Consider the following 22,871-nt stretch of genomic DNA (forward strand, 5'->3'; position numbering starts at 1 on the left):
GACTGGATTAGATATACCAGACTGTAGTAGCATTTACCAAAACTGGAAACAATGTAGTTCCCCATCAGGTAGGGAATCACAGAACAAACGGCAAAGAATGTATGAGGGGATGACTCTAAGAATTGACAAACGGGAACAATTCCGAGAACTTTGGGGAGACCCCTATGAGCAGAACTGAGGGGAGTAGGTTTGGATCAGGAATTCAGAACGGGCTGGTCACCTTCATTTTGAAACATTTTCACTGATATCCTGTGGTGTTAAACAATGAATCAACTCTTGTTAAACGCCTCCTATGTGCCAGGGAGTGTGCTAGACTCCCTTCTGCCATTAGAATGTAAGCTCCTCGAGGGGCCTGGGCTGTCTTTCTGCAGCACTCAGTAAGGTAGGTGTTTAATAACTGCGCTTCCCTAACAATACACATTACCTATAAATAATAAGAAGTAACTATGGCAACTGCTGCCTCAGATTTGGGGTGTGGAAAGGAAATCTCCAGGAGATGAGCTCCCTAAGCCCTAGTTCTCCCTTCCCTCTCATGGAGCATCTCAGCCCCAAGTCAATGGGAATCACTGATGAACAGAAGGAGAGACAATAGCTTAGAAGGGGAAAGAGCCCAGGCTGCCACATGGCTCAGTCACTGAAGGTTATGGAAAGAAAGGGAGAAGGGGGAGTTCTACTTCTCTGTGAACCTAAATGTGTTGGTTCTGACTTGTCCTCATAAATGTCCTCCTTGATTGGCTCATAACCGCATGGTAAAGACTCTGGGTTCTTGGAGACTCCATCAATGAAACGTAAGCTGTGGCCCATCCAATAAAGACAGAAGCCATTTCGGGGGGTTGAGGGGTGGTGGGAGCAAGGATGGGCCTAACCATAGAGTTAAGGAGAAGGACCCATACTGATGAAACTGGGTATCTTTTCAATTTTCACTGGACAACAGTGGGATGCTCAACTGTGAACTGACCTTGGAATTCAGCATGATTTCAGGTGCTCGGTACCAGCGTGTGGCCACATATTCTGTCAGGAAGCCTGTGTGGTCATGGTCTGGATCTGCAACACGTGCCAGGCCAAAGTCACAGATCTGAGGGATACAAAAATGCCAAAATATTAAATAGCCAGCTGATGGTTAACCAAACCGAGATTACATTTGGAAGCCAGATAAATGTCCCCCAATGGTCAGCTTCCAAGTCTTGGAGAATCACAACAAATGCTATCAAGCTTTCTTTGAACAGAACCCAGGGGAGCGGCAGTGCCCTTTGATGAAAGGAAAAGTTCAGATTTAGTGAGGCTGTAGAGCATTCAAACTGGACGCAGTCACTACCTTTGGGAATCTTCACATTTCCGCTAGAAAATGAAATGAAAATCAGTAATAAAACTGAGAAAGGAGAAACCACAAGACACAAAGAAGAAATGAAGAATATCATTTGAGTCAGCTTTGCCTAACTATATGTTAATAAGGTAAATTTGTGATTATTCACAAAAACACAAAATAGCAAAATGAATAGATGAAATGATTTTTAAAAACCAATCTCAGAAAAAAGAAATCAAGCAAGACACAAATTTGTTCCCAAAGGGAAAAAACCCCTAGATTAATAAGTTGATTCTATTAAATATTCAAAAACCAATTCAAAAATGACACAAACTGTGCAAAAATAAAGAAGACAGTGCTAAAGCTCCTCTGATAATACAAACATGGTCTTAACATCCTAAACAGGGAGAATCAAGACAGAAGGAAATATATCTACTGCACACTGACACTAAAAATTAAAATAAAATACTAACAGAGAGGCTACAGCAACATATTGCAAAGATCATACCATATGTCCAGGGTAGAGAATGTAGGGTTAAATTAATATTAGGGAAATTATAAACATAAAGAACCATACTGATAACAACAATCACAACCCCTCGTTTCTGTTACAGACATTAGAAAAAACAGAAATAGATGTATCTTTCCATAACATGCTAAATAGTAAACATCTAAAACTAAGCTGGCAGTAAGGATGTCCGTTATCACCATTTCTATGGAATAGAATGCTAGAAATGGTGGTTATAAGAGTAAAACAAGAAAAAGAAATGCCGTGGACATGTACTGGCAAAGAAACATAGTTCTATGGCTTTTTTTCAAAAGGTTTACTTGGAGAACTCAAAAGAAATCAGCTAAAAATTAATTTCAACACGACTTCAGCCTGGTTGCAAGATATAAAGTAAAGTCAGCACATCTATTACCAATAAAAACCCGGCAAAAGAGTTTAAGGAAGCACATATATACAAGTACATGGATACAAAGAGACTTAAATAAGCAGAAGACTATAAACTGCTCATGGTCAAGGTGAATCAATAGCCTAAGTTCTCTCCTACTTGTTCAACCCTATACCAAACTATCAAATGATTGTTATGGAATTAAAAATAGAACAACAAAATTCACCTGGAGCAATACAGAGCGACCACTACTAAGTCCATAACTGTAGAAATTAAATCTCCAATAACCCAGAGATCCAAATGGTCTCCTATTTACAAAAGTATTTCTAGAAGCTCTTCCTTGTGGTGGCAAAGAATCAGAAACTAAAGGGGAACCCATCAACACGAGAATGGCAGAACAAAGGATGGCACAGGAATAGAACAGAATGGAGTTGTGCTGTCATACTGCACATATCCCCTAACACAAAGTAGTAGCTTAATGTTTTTTGATCGCCTGACCGACTGAAATGAAGAAAGAAAAGGTTTTGGGAAAACTCTGGAAGACTTGTATGAACTAATGCAGGATTAAGTGGCTAGAGCAGGAGAACAATTCAGAAGAACTCAGATCAGTGCAATGACAGATCATGATTTCAGAAGACTGAGAATGAAGCATCCCTCCTGAGACATGAGGGTCTAATATGCAGAACAAGACATTTCAGAACGTGACCAATTCTGTTTTGCTTAACTATGCTTATTGAGATTTTATTTTTTCCTTTTTTGGAAAAGGGGAAAAAAATGCTTCATAATAAAAAATGTTTTAATTCAAAATAAGAGAAGGAAAATTTAATAAAACTTCTATTTATGATCTGGAGAATAATTAAGCCATTATCCATTTTCTTTTTTTGAATTAATTTGTTTGAAAAAAACCAGATGATTCTATAATTCTTCTGCAAAAAGTTCATCAGGTTATAATCTCACAATAATTGTGATGACAAACCCAATTTTTAAAATCTGGCCAATATTAAGAAAAGTTTTAAAGCTAAAAAAAGGAGGAAAAAACCACCAGCCAATTCTAACGGTTGAAGTACATCTGTGTGTGTATGTTTTTTTCTTAAACCAAAAGCAAATCCACTTAAATTACAGTACTCATCAAAACACAAGCATAAGAGAGAGAAGCCTTGGCCATGGGCCTGCACAAATTTTCACCTCTCCACCCAGACTTATCAATGACACTCCCACATGATCTGTTCATAGTGAACACAACCACAGCTCCAGTCGCCAAATGTAGCTGGCGCGCCCAAACAGATTCAGAGGAACACCTCCTGAAAATGAAAGAACATGTGGGGCCCAGCTCCACCCACAAGGGGAAGGGTGGGGAAGAGGAAAAGCAAGGTGAGCTCATTCACCTGGAGAGCTCCATTAAATAGGCTGAAGGGCCGACAATGGCAGACCCTAGGGGAAGAAGTGCTAGGAGATGAGAGATGAAGAACCTAATACAGCCTTTGGGAATGTCATAACAAAGATGGCAACAGGATGACGCAAGGGAAAATGTGATAAGCGCCAAGGAGAGATAGTGAGTCCTGTTGTTCACATCTGAAGATAGCAGTAACTTATTCCCTTCTGGGAGGTAACCGAGGGAGCAGGGGCTCATTTAGGGATGTGGGGAGGGGAAGAGTCCTAGTTACCAATGAAATCCAACCCATAATTCCAAATCACTACCTGATGCAGAAAATGGGAGAATCCATGAGAATGGAGCTTCCTCATTTCAAAGAATCCTTGTGGCTGGAAAAGCCTTCAGGGTCACGGACTGAAACCCACAGCCACTGACACAGACTTGCATTTCAGCTTCATGGACATTCAGGCCCTCTCAGCAGCTAACCCTGATCTGCTCTTCTCTATTTACAGCAGACCACAGATGTGAACCTCAACAGCTGGGCCTTCCTGAATTCACCCCCGAGACTAAAGGAAGTGCATGCATCATCCCTGGAGCTCCTGCTTTGCGATGTAAAGCAGCGGAGCGGGGGCCAAGTGGGTGAACACTAGCCCACTCCAGGTAACTCCAGGCGGGATGCTGACTCCAGACCATGCTTATTCTTATATATACACGTTGAGGACAGGGGCTGTTCCATTTGTCTTTGTATCTCAAGTGTTTATTTAGCACAGGGCCTGCACACATCAGGTGCTCAGGAGATACTGGCTGATTCATTTCAGAGCCAGGGGCAATCTTTGCACATCTGGCTCCCCTTCTTGACTTAAAATCGTGGGATTTGAAGCCACACAGAGACCACGACATCCAAGCCTCTCGCTTTACTTTCTCCAGACTTCAGGGACGTGTGGTCTTGGTGCTAGAGGAAGAGACTCAAGTGGCCTTGTCTTCTCAGGCCTGGGGAAGTGACTTCTGGATTTACCAGAGAATCACAGAGTCTTAACTGGAGTCTTCTTAGTGGTCCCCTGGCCTAACCTTTCCCGGAAGCATGGAAGCCCACCCTAGCACCAAACAGAAATGGTCTCCAGCCTTTGCAAGGACAACTCCCAGGCTACAGGGCTCATCATTTCCAATTTGCTACTCCACAGACTCTCAGAGAAGAAAAAATCCTCAGAAGTTCCATCCTCTCCAGCATTCCCAGGAAACTGTCCTTCAGGCCTCACTTAGAGTAGACGGATAGGGTGCACACACAGCCCACTGCCTGACTCTTGGACAGCTCTAACGAGCAGTTTGACCTTTTGTCGAGCCAAACTGGACAATCTATGCCTTTCGCCTCCCAGCTAACTCCTTGTCCTGCCCTTTGTGGCTGAGAAGAAATCTAATCAATCTTCAAAAAACCAATCTCTCAAAGGCTTGGGAAAAACTATCACCACCACCCAGTGGCCTCCCAGTTTCTTTTCTCCAGATAACATTTAATAATCATGAAAACTGGCAAATATTAAGGAAAGACCACACTGGGTATGGACTATAGGTAATAAGCCTTATCAGTCCGAGTGAAGTAATTTCCCTTGTACTTGGCCTAACTGACTTTTCTAGCATTCTTGTTCAGGTTTTCTAGTTGTGCCAGTTCCTCTGCTTGGCATCAAGGCACTACACAATCTGATTCTCCCCTCCCCGTTTTCCCGGCCTCCATCCGATATCACTGTATCCACCCCAGTGGACTGCTGGCCACTGTCCCTCATACACCCTGTGCCTTTTGGAGCACATCCGCCCTGCCTGGGATATCGTGCTTCCCTTCGTGTTCTCCCTGCTGAGTTCCTCTCCCACCTACAGAGCCCATCTCGAAGGCCACCTCCTGCTTGAGTCATCTCCAGATGTCCCTGGCCAGGAACAGCCATGTGACTCACACAGAAATTGGTCAGAATGTACTCCTTATGGGAGACTGTGTATCATCCCTATCTGGGTTTGTGAGAGGACATAAGGTTTCTCCAGCACGTGCTGGACTGTCACACAGGGCAGCTGCTGTTGGGGCAGGAATGAATCCACAGAAGCCGCTGCCGTGGGGAGGAGCAGCACACCTGATACCTGTTCCAGGCCTCTGGCTTCTGTGCTTAGAACGTTCCGTGAGGAAAACCCTAGCTGGACCTCGGCCCCTCCACCACCCTCCCAAATGGCTGGCCATGACCCGCCGCTAGGAGGTTAACGAGCAGATGAGTCCACGAGCAATCAAGAGACCTTGGAAAGTCCTTCCTCGACGATAGCCCGAGCCAGCTAAGAGGCAAATCATAATGCGTGAAGGAAAGCCGGGGGGCTCGCACACTCCCCAGGCCCCTAGAATAACTGCGCAGACAGCTATCACTGGCCTCTGGGATGCCCACCTTGAATTCTCAACTAAGGCCTCTCAGCCAGGGCTCCACCGTCCCCATCTGATGAGGCTGTACTATACACTTAAACTATTCTAAACCACCTTAGAAATACGAAGCGTGGGGCATCTGGATAGGACAGGGGAAAAGCGCCAGGCCTAGAGTTGGCAGGTCCTGGGTTCAAATTTGACTGACCACAGACACTGCTGAGCTGGGTGACCCTGAGCAAGTCACTTAGCCCTGATTGTCCAGCCCTTGCTCTCTTCCTGTCTTCAAACTGACACTAAGACAGAAGTTTTTTTTAAGAAATACTAAGAGCTTCCCAACATCACACAAGCAGCAAACTTTCGGTCTGACTGGCAGCTTCTATGTGTGTGTCATCCATCCATCCATCTTTCTTTCCTTCCTTCTCTTGTAAGCTTGGGGAATTCCTATTCGTCTCATGACTTTTCACTATCAAAGGCCTGATGTGGAAGAAACATAAACCCTGCGGTCAGCAATGTGTTTTCTGACATCAGACCTAAGTAGGCAGGAGGCACAAGGCTAATTCTGGCAGGGAAGAGGCATCTGCCCCCAGTGTTGCCCTACGGGGAGAGCTAGGAAAACCAAGGACCATCCCATGAGGGACTACAACAAATGGTACCAAGCAATAGCCAAGGCTGTGAGAGAGGGGCTGCCCCTGAGAGGAAGAGTGGGAAGCAAGGGGGGTAACTGCAAAGACGGGCTGAGACAGTAAGTCCTGCCTGAAAATAAGGCTCTATGAGGAGGATGCCCTGGCCACAAGTGGGTTCAAAAGACCAAGTGGCCATTGCCATTGCCATTGCCATTGCCCAAAGGAGAGAGATCAATTCAGTTCCACAGTGGCCAGCAGTGATGACTGGCTGGGGCAACAGAAGCCTACCCAAGATCAAAGAACAGAACGTCAATTGGACCTTGAGAGAGGTAAGGAGGAGCCAGAAACCACGAGACGGAAACTTTCAGGAAGAAGTCTGGACACAAATGCAATTACCTTGCGAGGCCGAGTGTCTTCTCAACAGTATTTGACAGGGACAACACTTGTATTAGCAGTAACCTACGTTCATGGTACGAAAAGCTTCTCAAAATCATACGGGCACTATTTTCTTTGTTTTATAGGAGTCTTCTTCCACAGCATGACCAATAGCAGAATATCTTTTGCCACGATCACACATGCATAACCTAGATCAAATTACTCACCATCTCAGGAAGAGGGGAGGGGAGGCAGAGGAGAGAATTTGGAACTTAAAGCTTAGAAAACTAATGTCTAAGTTATTATAAGCAAATGGAAAAAATAAAATAGACAATTTTTTAAAGTCATAAAGATGGCAGAGAAGTTACATAGACCTACCCAATCTCCACCATGCTACCCTCCAAAAAACTATAGAATACCCTCAAAAAGAATTCTGGAGCAGAATAACCCACAAAACCCCTAAAAACTCTAAGGGTAGTATGTGTGTGTGTGACAAGACATGCCACTGCAATCACACGCCTCCTCCCACAAGCTCCCATCATCCCTTACAGAGGTATGATGTAGTACTTGCCTCACAGGTGCCCCCAAGGCTACTATGGCTCAGAAGAGAAAGCTCTGGCCACTGAGTCTTTGGTGCCATCCATGGTTCAATGTCAGAAACAGCCATCTTTTACCAGTGGAAATGGCACCAATGAAGACATATCATCTGCACCCTCAGAACTGGAGGGCAGGTGTTGCAGCCACTTCTGCTTTTTGGCCTGGGAGCTTCAGAGAGCAGGAACCATTGGGTTCCTCTATGTGTATGCCCCCAGCACTTAGGCCAGTGCTCAATAAATACTTTCCCAACATATGCTTTGGTGTCACACTTTCACTTCTAGACATCCACATAGATGAATAAAATGAGACCCATGCAGATCGCGTCCCAGTTCTGGTGAGCGGATGACTCCATATGGCATGAGGACCCGGAGCCGGTGAAATGGGCACTAACTCTCTGCTAAATATTTTCATACCAAAAAAAGTTTGACAGGTCTTGAAAAGTGTCCCATGACTTTGCCCACCCCTCCAAAAGGAGTCCAGGGCCCACGGAAAGCCTGACCGAGGGGCCGAGGCGTGCAGGGGTGATGCCACTGACTGACCTTGAGATCGCAGGTGGTGTTGAGCAGTAAGTTAGAAGGTTTGAGGTCACGGTGCAGAACGTTGGCTGAATGGATGTATTTTAAACCTCTGAGGATCTGGTAAAGGAAATAACAGATGTGGTCATTGCTGAGGTGTTGCGTCTTCAAGAGCTTGTAAAGGTCCGTTTCCATAAGGTCCTGTACGATATATCTGCACCATCGGATTAAGGAAAAGATACAGATTCCCATGAGAGCATCACGGCAACAATGCCCTTCATCTACGATAGGGAACGCCCTAGGCTCTATGCTGCAGGAGCTCAGCTAGAAAGGACACAGGCGCTTCCCTCAGGGAGTCTCCATTCTGTTGGCAGACCAATAAATATAATCACTCATCACAGGGAGTGAGCAATGGGGGAAAGAAGGGCTCCAGACAAAGTGTGCCAAATCTCCCCTGGTAACTAGGTCCCTGGCACAGCAGTTGGAAAAGAGAACACTTACAGCCTGTTTTTCAATACAATAGGTTACTTTTACTCAAGAGAGTCAAAGCATGGCCAGCCTCAGTTTCCCCATTTATAAAATAGCATAGTATGATGCCTGTCTTGGCCACTCCATGGAGATACACATGTAAGACACCTGAAAAAGTTCTGGTAAAAGGATTTTGTAAACTTTGAAGCCCTTTAACTCCTGGTGACCATCTTTATCATCTTATCTCCACCTCCCCTTAAAATGATATATTTTTTTTAAAAACCCTTACCTTCCGTCTCGGAGTCAATACTGTGTATTGGCTCCAAGGCAGAAGAGTGGTAAGGGCTAGGCCATGGGGGTTAAGTGACTTGCCCAGGGTCACACAGCTGGGAAGTGGCTGAAGCCAGATCTGAACCCAGGACCTCCCATCTCCAGGACTGGTTCTCAATCCACTGTGCTACCCAGCTGCCCCCTTAAAATGATATTTTTTGAGGGGAGAGGACGGGCAAGAAATCACCTCTACCCTGGTAAAGTCAGAAAAACTTCCCAGAATCTCTTTAAAACATCTGAATATCATCTCCTTGGGGTGGGGTGGCAGGGAAGCCAAACCCAGTCCCTCAAAAGCCCCATTTGATCTGTTCCCCTGAGCCCCAGAGAACAATGCCAGAGAGACGACATCAGGAACGCTGCCACCTCCACACGCTCCTGCTGCCACCAGCCAAACAGAGCCCTTTGGATTCTGCAATGTGATGGAGACTCATCTGACCGAATGACTTTCACAACTCTCTCTCGCAGATATGATTACATAACCCCACTCTACTGAGGAGAGATCTGAGGCCCAGCGGGGTCATAGATCTGCTAAGTGGGAGAGGCAGGATTGGAACTCAAGTTTTTGTGATTCCAGGTCCGGCACTCAGCACCAAGTGCAGGCAGCCCCAGGAGCAGGCTGAGGCTCAGGCTACAACTTTATAATCAGAGCTGCTTTGGGCTGGCATCATGGGGCCTCCCCTTTGCCCCCAGTGCCCATCCTCATGGGCATCCTCAGACAAGACCCAGAGGACCGCTTGTCAGGCATGCCCCAGGAGGGTCTTCATCATCTAGAAGGTGGCCCAGATGGTCTCTGAAGTCCCGGGCATTTGTGGGTCTCCGCTCCCCCTGGGCCTGGTTTCCTGAAATCCAGAGGGTGAAAGGGTGGGGGAATACCCCAGTGGCTCCCTGACAGTGTTCAGGGAGCCTGTTCTTCCTTGTGACATTTTCACATAAATGAGGGTTCTGTGACAAGATTCTGCTGCAAGCATTTTCCTTCTTGAATAAGCTAGTAACAACAATAGTTGACATTTATATAGCACTTATTACATTCCAGGCTCTGTGCTAAGCACTTTACAATTACCATCTCACTGGATCCAAACAATTACCCTAAGAGGATGGTACTATTATCGTCCCCATCCTACAGATGAGGCAAAAAGGTGAAATGACTTGTACAAGTCATACTGCTAGGGACTGTCTGAGGCCAGATTTGAACTCAGGGTTTGTGGACTTCAAGCCCAGGGCTCTGTCCACCGGGCCACCAAACTGCCCCCAAACCATATCAGACACTCATTAAGGAAGGCAATTTGTCAGTCTAAAAAGCAGCTAACTTCTTCCATCTCACTAGGCACTTCCTTGCAGTTCCTTTCCCCCAGCAGTAGTTAATACCCTCAGACTTGGCCCCCCTGCAGAAAGGCATCCCAATTCATTTTGGAAACGCTGGCATGGCTCCCCTCCATGAGCCCTGTGAGTGAGAAAGGGAATGATTTCTGGCCCGTGCCACAGGCTACGACAGCCCGGAGAACCCGGCCATTAGAGAAGGGAGCCAGCCTGTTCTTGGAGTCGCAGAGGCTGGAAAGGAGCCAGTGTTCTGCCAGAAAATATTCAGCAGAGGGGGGACAAGTCCTGCTTTTCCCTAGGATAAAGAGGGTGAAGAGGAGAACTCTCAAGTGAAGGAAAGGTGGTATCCTTCTGCATTTGGGCTTTAGGTGGGGAAAGGGGATAAGCATTGATTGAATATCTCCCAGCGCTGCGCACTGGGCTAATTAGGCACTTTTTACAGAGAATCTCATTGGGTCCTCACAACCCTGGAAGGCCGAGCTATTATTATCCCCATTTTACCAAGGAGGGAACCAAGGCAGACAGAACCCTAAAGTGGCTGAGTCTAGATTTAGGGTTTCTTGACTCCAGGTCCCAGTGTTCTTCCTCCTCTTTAACATCAGCCTTTGTGGCAGCAGCTGGAGGGAACAAGAAAGGATTCAGACAGGAATGATGTGTCACAACTGATCCATGAAGGCACCCCTGGCTTGGGGGACAGCCTGGGCAAAGGCACAGGGCCTGGAAGGAGAGTGCTGCACAGGGGAACAGGCTAAAAGCCAATTTGGCTAGGGCACAGATCATAGGGAGGAGAGAAATAGGCCTGAATGACAAGGAGCTGGGATTTGGTCGTGGAGGTGAGAGAGCCAGGGACATTTTGCAGGGAGGGAAGTGACAGGGATAGGCCTAGGCTTTAGGAAAATCACTCGGGCAACCCTGAGCCAGGTTGCCTGGGATGGGAACTGAGATGGGAAGCCCACTAACGAGGTTCCTACAACAGCCTGGGGGAAGTGAGGCTAGCAGCGATATACCAAACTAGGTCATCACCTTCGTTTTATGTCAGTCCAATCTACGAATTCCACCACTGGAGAGGATCCAACCTCCATCTTTTTTCTATCAGCCATATCCAGTCTGCAGAAGAGGAGGAAGAGGATGAGGGCCTCCGTTCCAACCCTGCACTTGACACTTATCTGTGTGACCCTGGACAAGTCACCTCACCTTTACGACGAGCCTCAGATGTAAAATGTCCATTTCCTTTATTTTTATTTTTAAAAAGTCCTTACCTTCTCTCTTAGAATCAATACCAAGTATTGGTTCCACGGCAAAAGAGAGGTAATGGTTAGGCAAAGATTTGCCCAGGGTCACCCAGCTGGGAAGTGTCTGAGGCCAGATAGAAATGAACCCAGGACCCCCTGGCTCCCTATCCACTGAGCCACCTCGCTGCCCTGAAATGCCCATATCCTTCAATCCAGAAATCCCGGGGAGTCAAGGACAGAAAGGGAGAACTCCTGTGGGCTCCCCTTTTGTGATAACAAAGGACTGCCAACTGAGGGGAAGCATGTCTGTCGGTAGCAGTGAGACAATGGGGCATGAACGTGATGGAACCTCGCTGTTCTGGGAGGAATCAGTGCTGAGCAGTTCAGAGGAATGAAGAAGGCTTGCAGAATCAAGCTCACAGGCCTCGGGCCTTCCATAAAAAGAATGCTAACTTGAAAGGGGATTCTGAGGAGGCGGCCCTGGCCCTGGCCCTGTTCCAGGCCGCACTTGTCCTCCCAGAAAATGGGGGATGGCTGAAGCCTTCCGAGACCTCTGGAGAGGCTGCCTTCCTTGGGACAAAGGATACACATCTTTCATCTGCTCGATGGCTGGTGCCCGAATGATATCGTTGATGCCGATGATATTCTCGTGGCGGAAGCGCAGCAAAATCTTGATTTCGCGCAGGGTCCGCTGGCAGTAGGTCTGGTGCTCAAAGGGGCTGATTTTCTTGATGGCCACGCGGACCTTGTTGACGTTGTCATACGCAGAACTGAAAGAGAGAGAGGAGTGATGTGAGAAGCCCGGCCCGGGCCAGCACGGGGCTCAGATCATGGATGAGCCGAGGAGAAAAAGCTCCTGTCCCGGGTGACATGGACAGTGCCTAACACGGCCACCCCCAGGCGTCTCTCATTCCCGAAGACGACCCACTCTAGGGCAAAGGGGCAGCACAGAATGGGAGCTTCTCCAGCCCAATGGCTGCCTGCACAGGAATTGCTACCTTTGGTGCTGCGTACAGGACTGTCTGGGCCCTGGCGGTCCCTGACTGCTTTGTTTTTGTCCTTGTCCTAAGTACCTGCTATGATAATTGACCCCCTAATGAGAGCTCATTGATCCATTCTCTGTAAGTGGTTCGCTGGCCTTTCCTTGAAGCTCTCCAGAGCAATCCCTCAAACAAATGGGGGGCAACTTGCCAGCCTTCATGTCCTCAAAAACAAGCCCTCCACTCCCCGGGGCTCCTTCTATCGGCCATCCCTGTACGCAGGTCCCCAAGAAAGATGCCTAACCACGCACAGCCACACCGCCCACTGGTCTCGACTTAAAAGGCTTGGACCCCTCAGAATGCTCTCAGCGTTTCTTGTTCTCATTTGCTTCACGGGGTACAAAAGTCCAAAGAGGAAATGTCAGTGAGACACCAAGGATTTATTCTGCTCCTACTCCATGCCAGGCACTGAGAATGCCAACAGGTGGTCCTTGTCCTTTAGCAGCTACCATCTAAGGAAGGAGTCTCTGCAAACAAGCATGTTCAAGACAAGCTCCGGGCAGGCCAATGGGAGGTAAGCAACAGAGAGAACAAGAAAGGCTTCCTGCTGAAGGGGAGATATGAGCTGGGACTTGAAGGGAGCCAGGGAAGTTGGAGGCAGAGAGGAAAATGAGGAAGAACATTCCAGATGGGGAGGACAGACAGGAATGCCAGGAGATGGAGCGGCTTAGCTGAGAAATAAGAAGGCCAGTGTCACAGGGCCAAAGAGGACTGGTGGGGTATGAGGTGTGAGAAGACTGGGGGGGGGGGGGAGGCACCAGCTGGAAGGGAGGGGCAGATTATAAGGGTCATAAAAGACATGCGGAGGATTTTATATTTGATCCTGGAGGTAACAGGGAGCCATTTGGGTTTATTGGACAGAAGGTGACATGGTGAGATTTGTGTTCGAGTATGATGAATTTGAAAGATGATTGGGGGGTTGCCTGGCGTGGACTAGCCACAAAATACCCAGCGAGCTTAGGATTAGAACCCAGGCTTCCTGACTCCTAAACTGCCTGACTCATGACTCTCTTCTATCTTGGACAGCCGTCTGGAACAAAAGCAGCTTTCTCCTACTGGAAGATGGCCTGTCTGCCAGAATGAGAGTTCAGTTGTAGAAAACCATAACAATATGGCTTTTCTTTAAAAAAAATCTTTTTCTCCTACAGATATTCTCCTATGAGAATCCCATTACAGTAATTTCTTAAACTTTATACTTGGAATCGGGGATTAATCCCCTAAAGAAGGTGGTACAAAGGGGCCAAAATGAATGCCACATGGAGTATGCCAATATTTCTTCTGCCGAGAAAGGCTGTAAAATACTTCTTTCAAAAAACAACTTCTTATTTACCTCTAACGCAAGTCTGTGCTCACAACTTCCAAGTCTACTGCCCAAATCACAAGCAGCCAAAGTCAACCTAGAAACCAACAGGGCCACCCACACAGGTGTACACCACGGGCCTGGCAGAGAGCAGGAGGGACGTGATTATACATGGAAATATGATGATAATACTGCATTACAGAATGTGTGAAAAGGGAAGGCCCCAGGAAGTCATTTGTTTTTTAGGTCCCCATCCCAAAAGTAGTACCAAGATTGGTTAGTTCACCTATCCCAATAAAACCAAAACAGGTCTGAGATTTTCCGATCCTTCCCCAAACCAGAAAGTGATCAGCGTCCTTCTAACCCAGAACAACTCCAAAAGCACACATCACTTGTGCTCCTGTTGAAGATGAGTTTTGAGCTTCAAGAAAGAAGGTTGTGTTGAGAGTATCTGATTTTGTCAATTCCATTCAAGCATTTATTAGGGGGAAGGTTGAAAGAAATAACACATCCTCTCACTTGTCTAAGAGCTGATGGTCCGGTGGAGGAAAAACCTAGCTCTACACCTGAAGAATTGGGTGAGTGAATATGTCCACATGACTAGAAGAGATCCAAACAATGACATGCTAGGAAGCATTTCAAGGAGAGGCCACTTCCTGCTGGGGGAAGCATTAAGGCCAATTTCCTGGAGGAGCTAGGGCATGAAGACAGGTAGAGGAACAGAGAAAGAGAATTTCAAAACAGACACGGTAGATATTTGTGAGCAAAGGCATGGAGATAAGATACAAAAGCAGGCCAGTGAGTAACCCAGATTGGCTGGAAAGCAATGTGAGAGAAAAGATGCAAAAGCCAGGTGGAAAGCCTTGAAAATGTGCATTAGGAGACAGACTTTATTTAATAGGCAATGGGGTGCCCGTGAAGATTTTAACAAGAGAAGCAGAATTGGACCACGGCTGTGCTCATCTCCAAGTCCAGACTCCATTCTAAATTAAAGTAGCAAACCCAACTCCTTGCAAAGGCTGACAAGATGGCATAGCGCCTTTCCATCAGCACTCACCATTATCTATTTTGACAGAATCTGAAAAATGCAAGGCTCCTTCCTGCTTCACTTGATAGGAAGAGATTGAGGTTAAGTCTCATAAATAGTCTTCAGCCAGATACATCTTTGTTTCCCTTTAATAATACAGTTGGTATAGGCCCGTGGCAGAAGCACTGGGGCAAAGGCAAGAGCACCTCTGAAACATTCATTGCACACGGTTATGCGGCTTTACAAAAAGATTATTCCAGATTATCGTTCCTCCAGTAGGAGAGATTGGCCTATTCCGCTCCCCCAACCCCCACCCAGTCCTGCGTTTTAAAATGTATTTTACTGTTTTTAACTTTATTGGGCTTGTGGTATTATCCAAGAGTTATTTTACCTTGTACTTCTGACTGATATCCAACCAATTTTCAAGTGGATATTAATAGTTTTTCTCCTTCATTAAAAAAAATAAATAATTATATTTAGAGTTTGAGAAATACTTTACATGTAAATGCTACATTTAAGAATCACAGTAGGGGGCAGCTGGGTGGCTCAGTGGAATGAGAGTCAGGCCTAGAGACAGGAGGTCCTCGGTTCAAATCTGGCCTCAGACACTTCCCAGCTGTGTGACCCTGGGCAAGTCACTTGACCCCCATTGCCTAGCCCTTACCACTCTTCTGCCTTGGAGCCAATACATAGTATTGATTCCAAGACGGAAGGTAAGGGTTAAAAAAAAAAAGAGAATCACAGTAGAGATTCTTTAGGGTTAGAAAAAGGAAGTTCTGATAGAAAGTGGGTACGTCGTTATCCTCACTGAAACAACATCATTTGCCAGTCACCTAACCAGTAAAGGCAAGAGGAAGGATGCCGATCTTGATTTTCCTGATTCTACATGCATTGCTCCACCCACCACCACATGGCACCATCAGGAGTTAGATCTTGCTCTTATAAATTTGTATTAGATCAATTTTTTGGTCCTTCAAGAAAAAACCAAAACCAGAAAGGCATGTACACTGTTAGTGACAGCTAAATCGACATTAGGGTCAAGAAAGTCTACAGAAAAAGTCAAAGGCTTTTTTCCTCCTAAGCCCTAGAAGAAAGAGATAAAGGAGGGGGGAGCAAATAGCCAGCCCCTTGTTCCTATAAAGTCAATTCACAGAATCTCTGAATGAAGTAACTTCAGAGAACATAAGAACCCAACCAGCACCTAACCAAGAACCAAGCCCTTCTATGATGGCTTCAAGAAGTCACATATCCTCCTTGAAAACTTCTACCTTAATAAGCGTTTATGAAGCACTGAGTGCATGCTCAGAGCTGCGCCCCCAAAGTGAGCCCCATTCCATTTCTGGATGGCTCTGTTAGGAAGGTTTCCCCCCCACACCAAGTCTAAATCCTGCTCTTGGCAGCATCCCTGCTCCTAATTCTGATCCCTTAGGCCAAGTAAAGCATGACTAACTCTTCTTCCATAGGCCAGTCCTCCAGACTGCTGCCACGGTTTCTTTTCTCCCCAAGTCATCTCTTTCTCAGGCTAAACAACTCTGCTGAGGTCATTCAGTCTATCCTTGCAGGGCACAAGTAGAGAACTTTCCACTAAATCTGCTCACCTAATTGGATCTGACCCATTGTCCTAACTGTCAAAATCTCTTTATATCCTGACAGTCATCTCCCACACTGGTTTTGTCTCATCTACGAACCTGCTCAGCAGCCAGCAGAACACCACTTTCCTTCACCGCCACAATGTAAAAGTGAACAATTGTGAAGGCCTTAAGAACCCTATAATCGGTGCGATGCTCAACCATGTTTCCAGGGCTCTCATGATAAAGAATGCTATTCATGTCCTCACAGAGAAGGGACGGATGAGGGATGCAAACCATGTGACATCAGTCTGGAAAGATCAGTTAAAGCCAAGCTGAATGCCAAGGAAGGGGATTAGTGTTTTATGCTAGAGACAAGTGGCAGCCACTGGAGCTTCTCTCTCGTGTCCACGGATTAGCTATCTGCCAACTATGTGGACACTGCAGAAGGCAGAGACTAGAAATGTGGAGGCCACAGAGGCTCTTAGAACAGCATGGGTAAACCCTGTGGGACACCCAGTCAGCAGGTGTAGCCTGGGTGAAGATGCAGCAAAAAGAGATGGCGAGGGAGTTGTCAAAGAGCGTAAAGGACCAGGAAGGTGGGCTGCCCCATAAAGCTAGAGAAGAATCTGAAGAGGAAGAAGGTAACTGCTGGGGTCACAGGCTGCAAAGAGACATTCAAGGAGGATGAGGGCCGAGAAAAAGCCACTGTTCTGAGTAGGGCAACAAAAGAAATGGCTGGAAACTTTGGAGAGAACAATGCAGTTGTAGGAGGAGCTCAGAAGCCAGTCTTCAGAGAGCTAAGAAGAGAGGGGCCACCGAGGAGATGCTATGGGGATGGAGGCAGAAGTGAATTCTTTTTGCTGATGGGGGAGCTATGGGCATGATTGTAGACCCAAGGGAAGTAGTCAGAAGGCAGGGAGAGGTTGAATATAAGTGAAGCAATGGAAAAGACAGAGGAGGCAATCTGCGAGGGAAGGTGATCTGGCCTTCCCACCTCAGGCACACCTCAGCACTCTATCTGGGAAAAGGTTCAGAGGAAGGAATTGTTCATTGGGACGATGCTGGTCAGAAGCTGACTTGGTTCCCAGGGCCTTAGCGGGAATCAGAGAAGGATCCTATTTGGACGCTCACGGGATTGGGCCTAATTATTTAGGTTTAGTTTCATTCATTCTTGAGGCAGCAATATTGGAGCCTTGACAAGAAAACAATCACCTGGAGGTCAAGTCAGGGTGGGGGTGGGAAGAGAACAGAGCAGAAGAGCAAGAGAAAGAACAGAAAAGGTAACAACCTTCTGCAGTCAGAGCAGAACCATCCAAGCTTCCACAAGATTATCCCAACAACATCAAGTAAGGCCTGGGCCAAAAGAAGACTCACCCTCACCAGAAGGAGCAACCAGGCTGCCTTCACTCAGGAGCTGTCTGTCACCCAGTCTGTGACAAACAAGCCTGAGCTCTACTGGAAACAGCCACAGAAGCCATGATATCAGCAGGAACACCGACTCACACTCATTTCTTTAGCTGCAGTGTCAATACTACTTACCTAATGACTGCAGCCAGTTACCAACATGGGGCAGGTAGGTGGCATCAGGCTTGGAGTCAGGAAGACCAGACTCTTCCTGAATTCAAATCCAGCCTCAGACACTAGCTGCATGACCCTGGGCAAGTCATTTAGCCCTGCCTGCCTCAGTTTCTTCATCTGTAAAATGAGCCAGAGAAGGAAATGGCAAACCACTCTAGTAACTTTACAAAAAAAAAAAACCAAATAGGGCCACAAAAAGTCAGACATGACTGAAACAACTGAACAACAATAAAAATTCTTTTCTCTCAAATTCCTTCAATATCAATACACTGGTCTCTGTATAAAAAAAAAAAATTGCTTCTGTTGGCCTGTAACTTCTCCAAGAGCAAACGTCATCCATCTCTCAGTGACCTGTTTGGTCAAATCAGGCCACAAGACTAAAGGGGGAATGTATTAAACCCAAACAATAGTCAGGCCAAGAATGCAAGTTCATCAGCTGAGGTTCTCGCCCCTCACAAAAGACCACATAGGAGGGCAAGTAAGAAATGTGATCTGTATTGATGGAAGGGAGAGGCCCTGCCACTGAAATCTGGAGGTTCTTTCTTTTGAGATTTGTTGGTAGAATTAGAGCTGGAAGTGAACTGCATTAGATTATAAATTCATTAGGGAGGAGAGCAGTATCTTCTTATGCTGGGCAAGAGTACTACTCGAGGAACAGAGACCTGGGTTTGAATCTTGGCTTTCACATTCACACAACCATGGACTGGTATTTTAAGACTTCTATACGTCAGTTTCTTTTTTCTGTCAAATGGGGAGAGTACTGGCTCTACTGGCTTCCTCAGCACAATCAGTTCACTCCCACTCCAGTCTCTGGCCTTGTTCCTTCACCTGCGGTGGGGTGCCCCAAGGCTCCGTGCATGATCAGTGATTCCATTCCCACTTGTAATAATCTGTCAGGAGGGACCTCAGCTATGCTCCTCTTCTTTCATTCCTTGCCTGCCTACACTCTTTCTCCTCCTCTCCTCCCCAGCCACCTTGCCTCTGCGCAGGGCCTTGAGTGAAGGCCTAATTTAGATCAGATAATAAATGGGCAGTGGACCTGGCCAACAGGGTTTCTGTTCCTCCATTTAGCTCTATTCAGCACCAACTGAATAGGAGCAAATGAGGCATGGAAGGCCATAAGGGAGCACAGGAAGCAAGTGAAGAGAATGTAGATGGGGCAAGTGTAATGGCAGGGGTTGTGGGTGGGGTGGGGTGATGAGGGTCTGGGGCTCAGGATAAGGATGAAAAAGGGCCGCTTTAAGGATAGTCTGGCACCAAAAGAGATGGAATGATTTTTTAAAATCATGTAATGAAATTTCACAATTCCTGAACACTGGTGGGGGATGGCCAGATTCCGGGCACTGCCATTCCTAGGTGGATGGGTGATGGAAGAGAGGAATAAGTATACTCCTAAGCCCAGAACAGCCTGAGGAAATAGGAAATAAGAGTATCTGCAGTTTTCTGGTATATAGCAGAAGCTGCAGAGGGGCATATCAAGAACTAAATCAAGAATTAAAGTCACTGAGAAAGGAGGGTCAATGTCCTGTGCGGGTCAGCAACTAACAGCTACCCAGATTTAAAAAACAAGACAAAGTAAATCTCAAAGAAGAGGTGGTCATACCTAGCAGATTGGCTAATATGGCACCAAAGGAAAGTGATAAATGTTGGAGGGGATGTGGCAGAATTGGGACACTAATACATTGCTGGTGGAGTTGTGAATTGATCCAACCATTATGGAAGGCAATTTGGAATTATGCCCAAAGGGTGCTAAAAGACTGCTTGCCCTGCGATCCAGCTGTACCACTGCTGCATTTGTGCCCTGAAGAGATAATAAGGAAAAAGACTTGTACAAAAATATTTATAGCCATTCTCTTTGTGGTGGCAAAAAAAAAAAAAGGAAAATGAGGGGGTGCCCTCCAATTGGGGAATGGCTGAACAAATTGTGGTATCTGATGATGATGTAATACTATTGTGCTGAAAGGAATGATGAACTGGAGGGATTCCATGTGAACTGGAACAACCTCCAGGAATTGATACAGAGTGAAAGGAGCAGAACCGGGAGGATGTTTTTGTACTCCGAGATGGATACATTGTAGCACAATCGAACAATGGACTTCTCTACTGGCAACAATGCAATGACCCAGGGCAATTTCTGAGGGACTTATGAGAAAGAATGCTATTCACTTCCAGAGAAAGAAATGTGGGAGCGGAAACACAGAAGAAAACCAACTGCTTGATTACATGGGTCAATGGGGATATGATTGGGAATGTAGACTCTAAACAATCATTCTAATGCAAATATCAATAATATGGAAATAGGTCTTGATCAATAATACATGTAAAACCCAGTGGAACTGCATGTTGGCTATGGGAAGGGGTGGAGGGAGGGGAGGGAAAGACCATGATTCATGTAGCTATGGAAAAAATTTTCCAAATTAATTAAATAAACTTAATTAAAAATAAATAAATAAAAATTAAAAAAATAAGGTGGCCAAGAGAAGGCAGGAGACTACATTAGTGTTGATGAAGAGTGAGGATGTTGGGACTCCCCCACTGGGCCCAGGGTAGCTAGCTAACACTGGAAAGGATGGCTAGAGATGTAATGACATGGGGGCCAGGTCTCAGCAAGTGTTTAGAAAAGCAAAGGAAGAGCTCTAAAATGAAATGAAGTCTATGAACTGTAAAGAGAGAGAGCCAGAGGTTACAATGGAAGATGTGGAAATATCTGCTGTGGCACATTGCAAGGTTGACGTGGATGGGAAGAAGGTACTGACATACGGATTGTGCTGGGGATTGGTTCTTTAGCAGTTAGGGAGTCAGATGCATTGGCAATAAGGTGGGTGGTGGTAGTAAGATACCTGCTGGAGAATGAATGAGTCTAGGCAAAGTACTTGCTGATGGGAGGAGCTCCATGTGGAGCTCCAAGGTTCCAGGTCTCTAGGATACCTTGGCCTGAAGATAAGTTAAGCCTGTGTTGGCACTTCATTTTATAATTCTTTCTTTCTTTCTTTTTTTTAAACACTTACCTTCCATCAATCAATACTGTGTATTGGCTCCAAGGCAGAAGAGCAATAAGGGCTAGGCAATGGGGTCAAGTGACTTGCCCAGGGTCACACAGCTGGGAAGTGTCTGAGGCCACATTTGAACCCAGGACTTCCTGTCTCTAGACCTGACTCTCAATCCACTGAGCCATCTAGCTGCCCCCTTTATCATTCTTTCTATTTAAATTATCATGGTCACTGTGACTCTTGTTTCAGGCCCCTCATTTGAAAGAAAAAGAAAGAGGTTCACAGAAGGAAGAGCCTGGGTCCAAACCAGACAGGTGGTTGGCAGGAGGGAGTCATGGGTTTGGGATATGGGGCCTCTGTCTTCAAAGTGAGAACCGAGATAGTCAGCCTTTCTCCAAACAATATGCTTTGCCTTCTGCAGACATGTTTAAGCAGCCTACTTTACAATGCCTGTTTAAAATGTCTCAAGAAGACCTGGGTTTGCTGGCATAAAGGAACAAGCTAGTGAGGTGAAAATGTGCTTAGGTATCTATCAGAGGAGCAGCAGCTGGCCATCTACAGTCTCCTTTGGAAGTAGACGAGGTTCAATGGAAGGGATCTGGAGTGGTCAAGCTGAATGAGAAAAGCCTGGAGGGGGCCAGGGCTACTACCATCTGTAAGTCCCAGAAAGGCAGCCTTGGTGCTCTCTACAGCCAAGGTGTTGCCAAGGCTCACTGAGTCTGCCTCAGTACCATCTCTCCAATGTGCCCCGTCCTCTTCTCAGACACTGCCCCCACCTTGGTGCAAGTCCTCATCACCTCAGGCCTGACCCACTGCAATCCTGCAATCGCCTGCTGGCTGGTTGGTATCCCAGCCTCAAGTGTGTCCCCACTCCAGCCTATCCTCTACAAAGCACCAGAGATAAAGTCCATGGCAGCCTGTGGCGCTGACCCCATCCCATCGCTCTATTCCAACTCTCCCATAAACCCCAGAGGCCACCAGCAGCCTAACTGCTTCCTGTCTTTCTGGTGTCCTTAGCCTTTCCTTTCCAGACCCTCTCCAGTCTGGCCATACACCCTCCATCTGTCCTCCATGCAGAGAATGCTCTCCCTACCCAGCTCTACTTCTTGCTGTGAATCTTAAAAACTACTCAGACGGTAACATAGAAGATTTGATTTAGCTATTCCCTTATTGTAACAATAGAGATACTTTGTCTAACAAGAATCAGGAATGTATTGGGAACTTTTAAAATCACTCCTCCCTAATTAGACATACCTTAGGGGAAGATAAAGTTGTAAACTCCTGATTGAACAATGAAAGTCCCTAACTCATACCTTATAGTAAAGCTAGAACCTTAAGCTACGTCTATTTTTAGATCTAATACAAAAAGGTGTTAAGTACCTGTAAAAGTTAAATTAGTACCTAAAAAGGTCAAGTAATTTACAAAAGGCAAGCTTAACAAAGATGTATGAAGTACTCAGAAGATATAATCTAACCAGAGAAGGTGAGAACCAAAGAAGGTGAGAACTAAGAATAGGCAGTCCTGGTAAAAAGCATCTACTGTGATTGGTAGACGTGAAAATCTAGGGGAGGTGACATAAGAGAAAATTTTCTTTAAAAAGAAAGGTAAAAAGTCAGTTCAGAACTCAGTTCGGGAGATTCAGTGGAGGTCTGGAACCCAGCTTGGAGACAGTCTTGTGGTCAGTTGTAAGACTGACTCCTCTTTCCCTTAGGCTCAGGGAGGTCACTTTGGCCAAGGCCTTTAACTACTGCTTGGCTCAGCCTGAGCCAGAGTAGTTTAGATTAATATTCTCTCTCTCTCTCTCTCTCTCTCTCTCTCTCTCTCTCTCTCTCTCTCTCTCTCTCTCTCTCTCTCTCTCTCTCTCTCTCTCTCTCTCTCTCCGTCCTTCCCTTAATTCCTTCATTTATATTAATTAAAATCTCCATAAATCCCCAGCTGACTTGGGTATTTTCA

General features: G+C 46.1%; 1 protein-coding gene across 1 annotated transcript in view; it reads right to left on the reverse strand.

Annotated features, from left to right (window-relative positions):
• Window positions 1-22,871, reverse strand: part of MAPK1 (mitogen-activated protein kinase 1) — an 85,805-nt gene that overhangs the window by 12,928 nt on the left and 50,006 nt on the right. The window contains exons 2-4 of the mRNA XM_001378172.5: window positions 11,999-12,181; window positions 8,089-8,278; window positions 959-1,075 (exon numbers count right to left, since the gene is read on the reverse strand). Of these exons, the coding sequence (XP_001378209.2) occupies window positions 959-1,075; window positions 8,089-8,278; window positions 11,999-12,181 (490 nt within the window). The remainder of the gene's footprint in view (window positions 1-958; window positions 1,076-8,088; window positions 8,279-11,998; window positions 12,182-22,871) is intronic.

Source organism: Monodelphis domestica, chromosome 3, assembly GCF_027887165.1.
Source record: "Monodelphis domestica isolate mMonDom1 chromosome 3, mMonDom1.pri, whole genome shotgun sequence".
NCBI lineage: Eukaryota > Metazoa > Chordata > Mammalia > Didelphimorphia > Didelphidae > Monodelphis > Monodelphis domestica.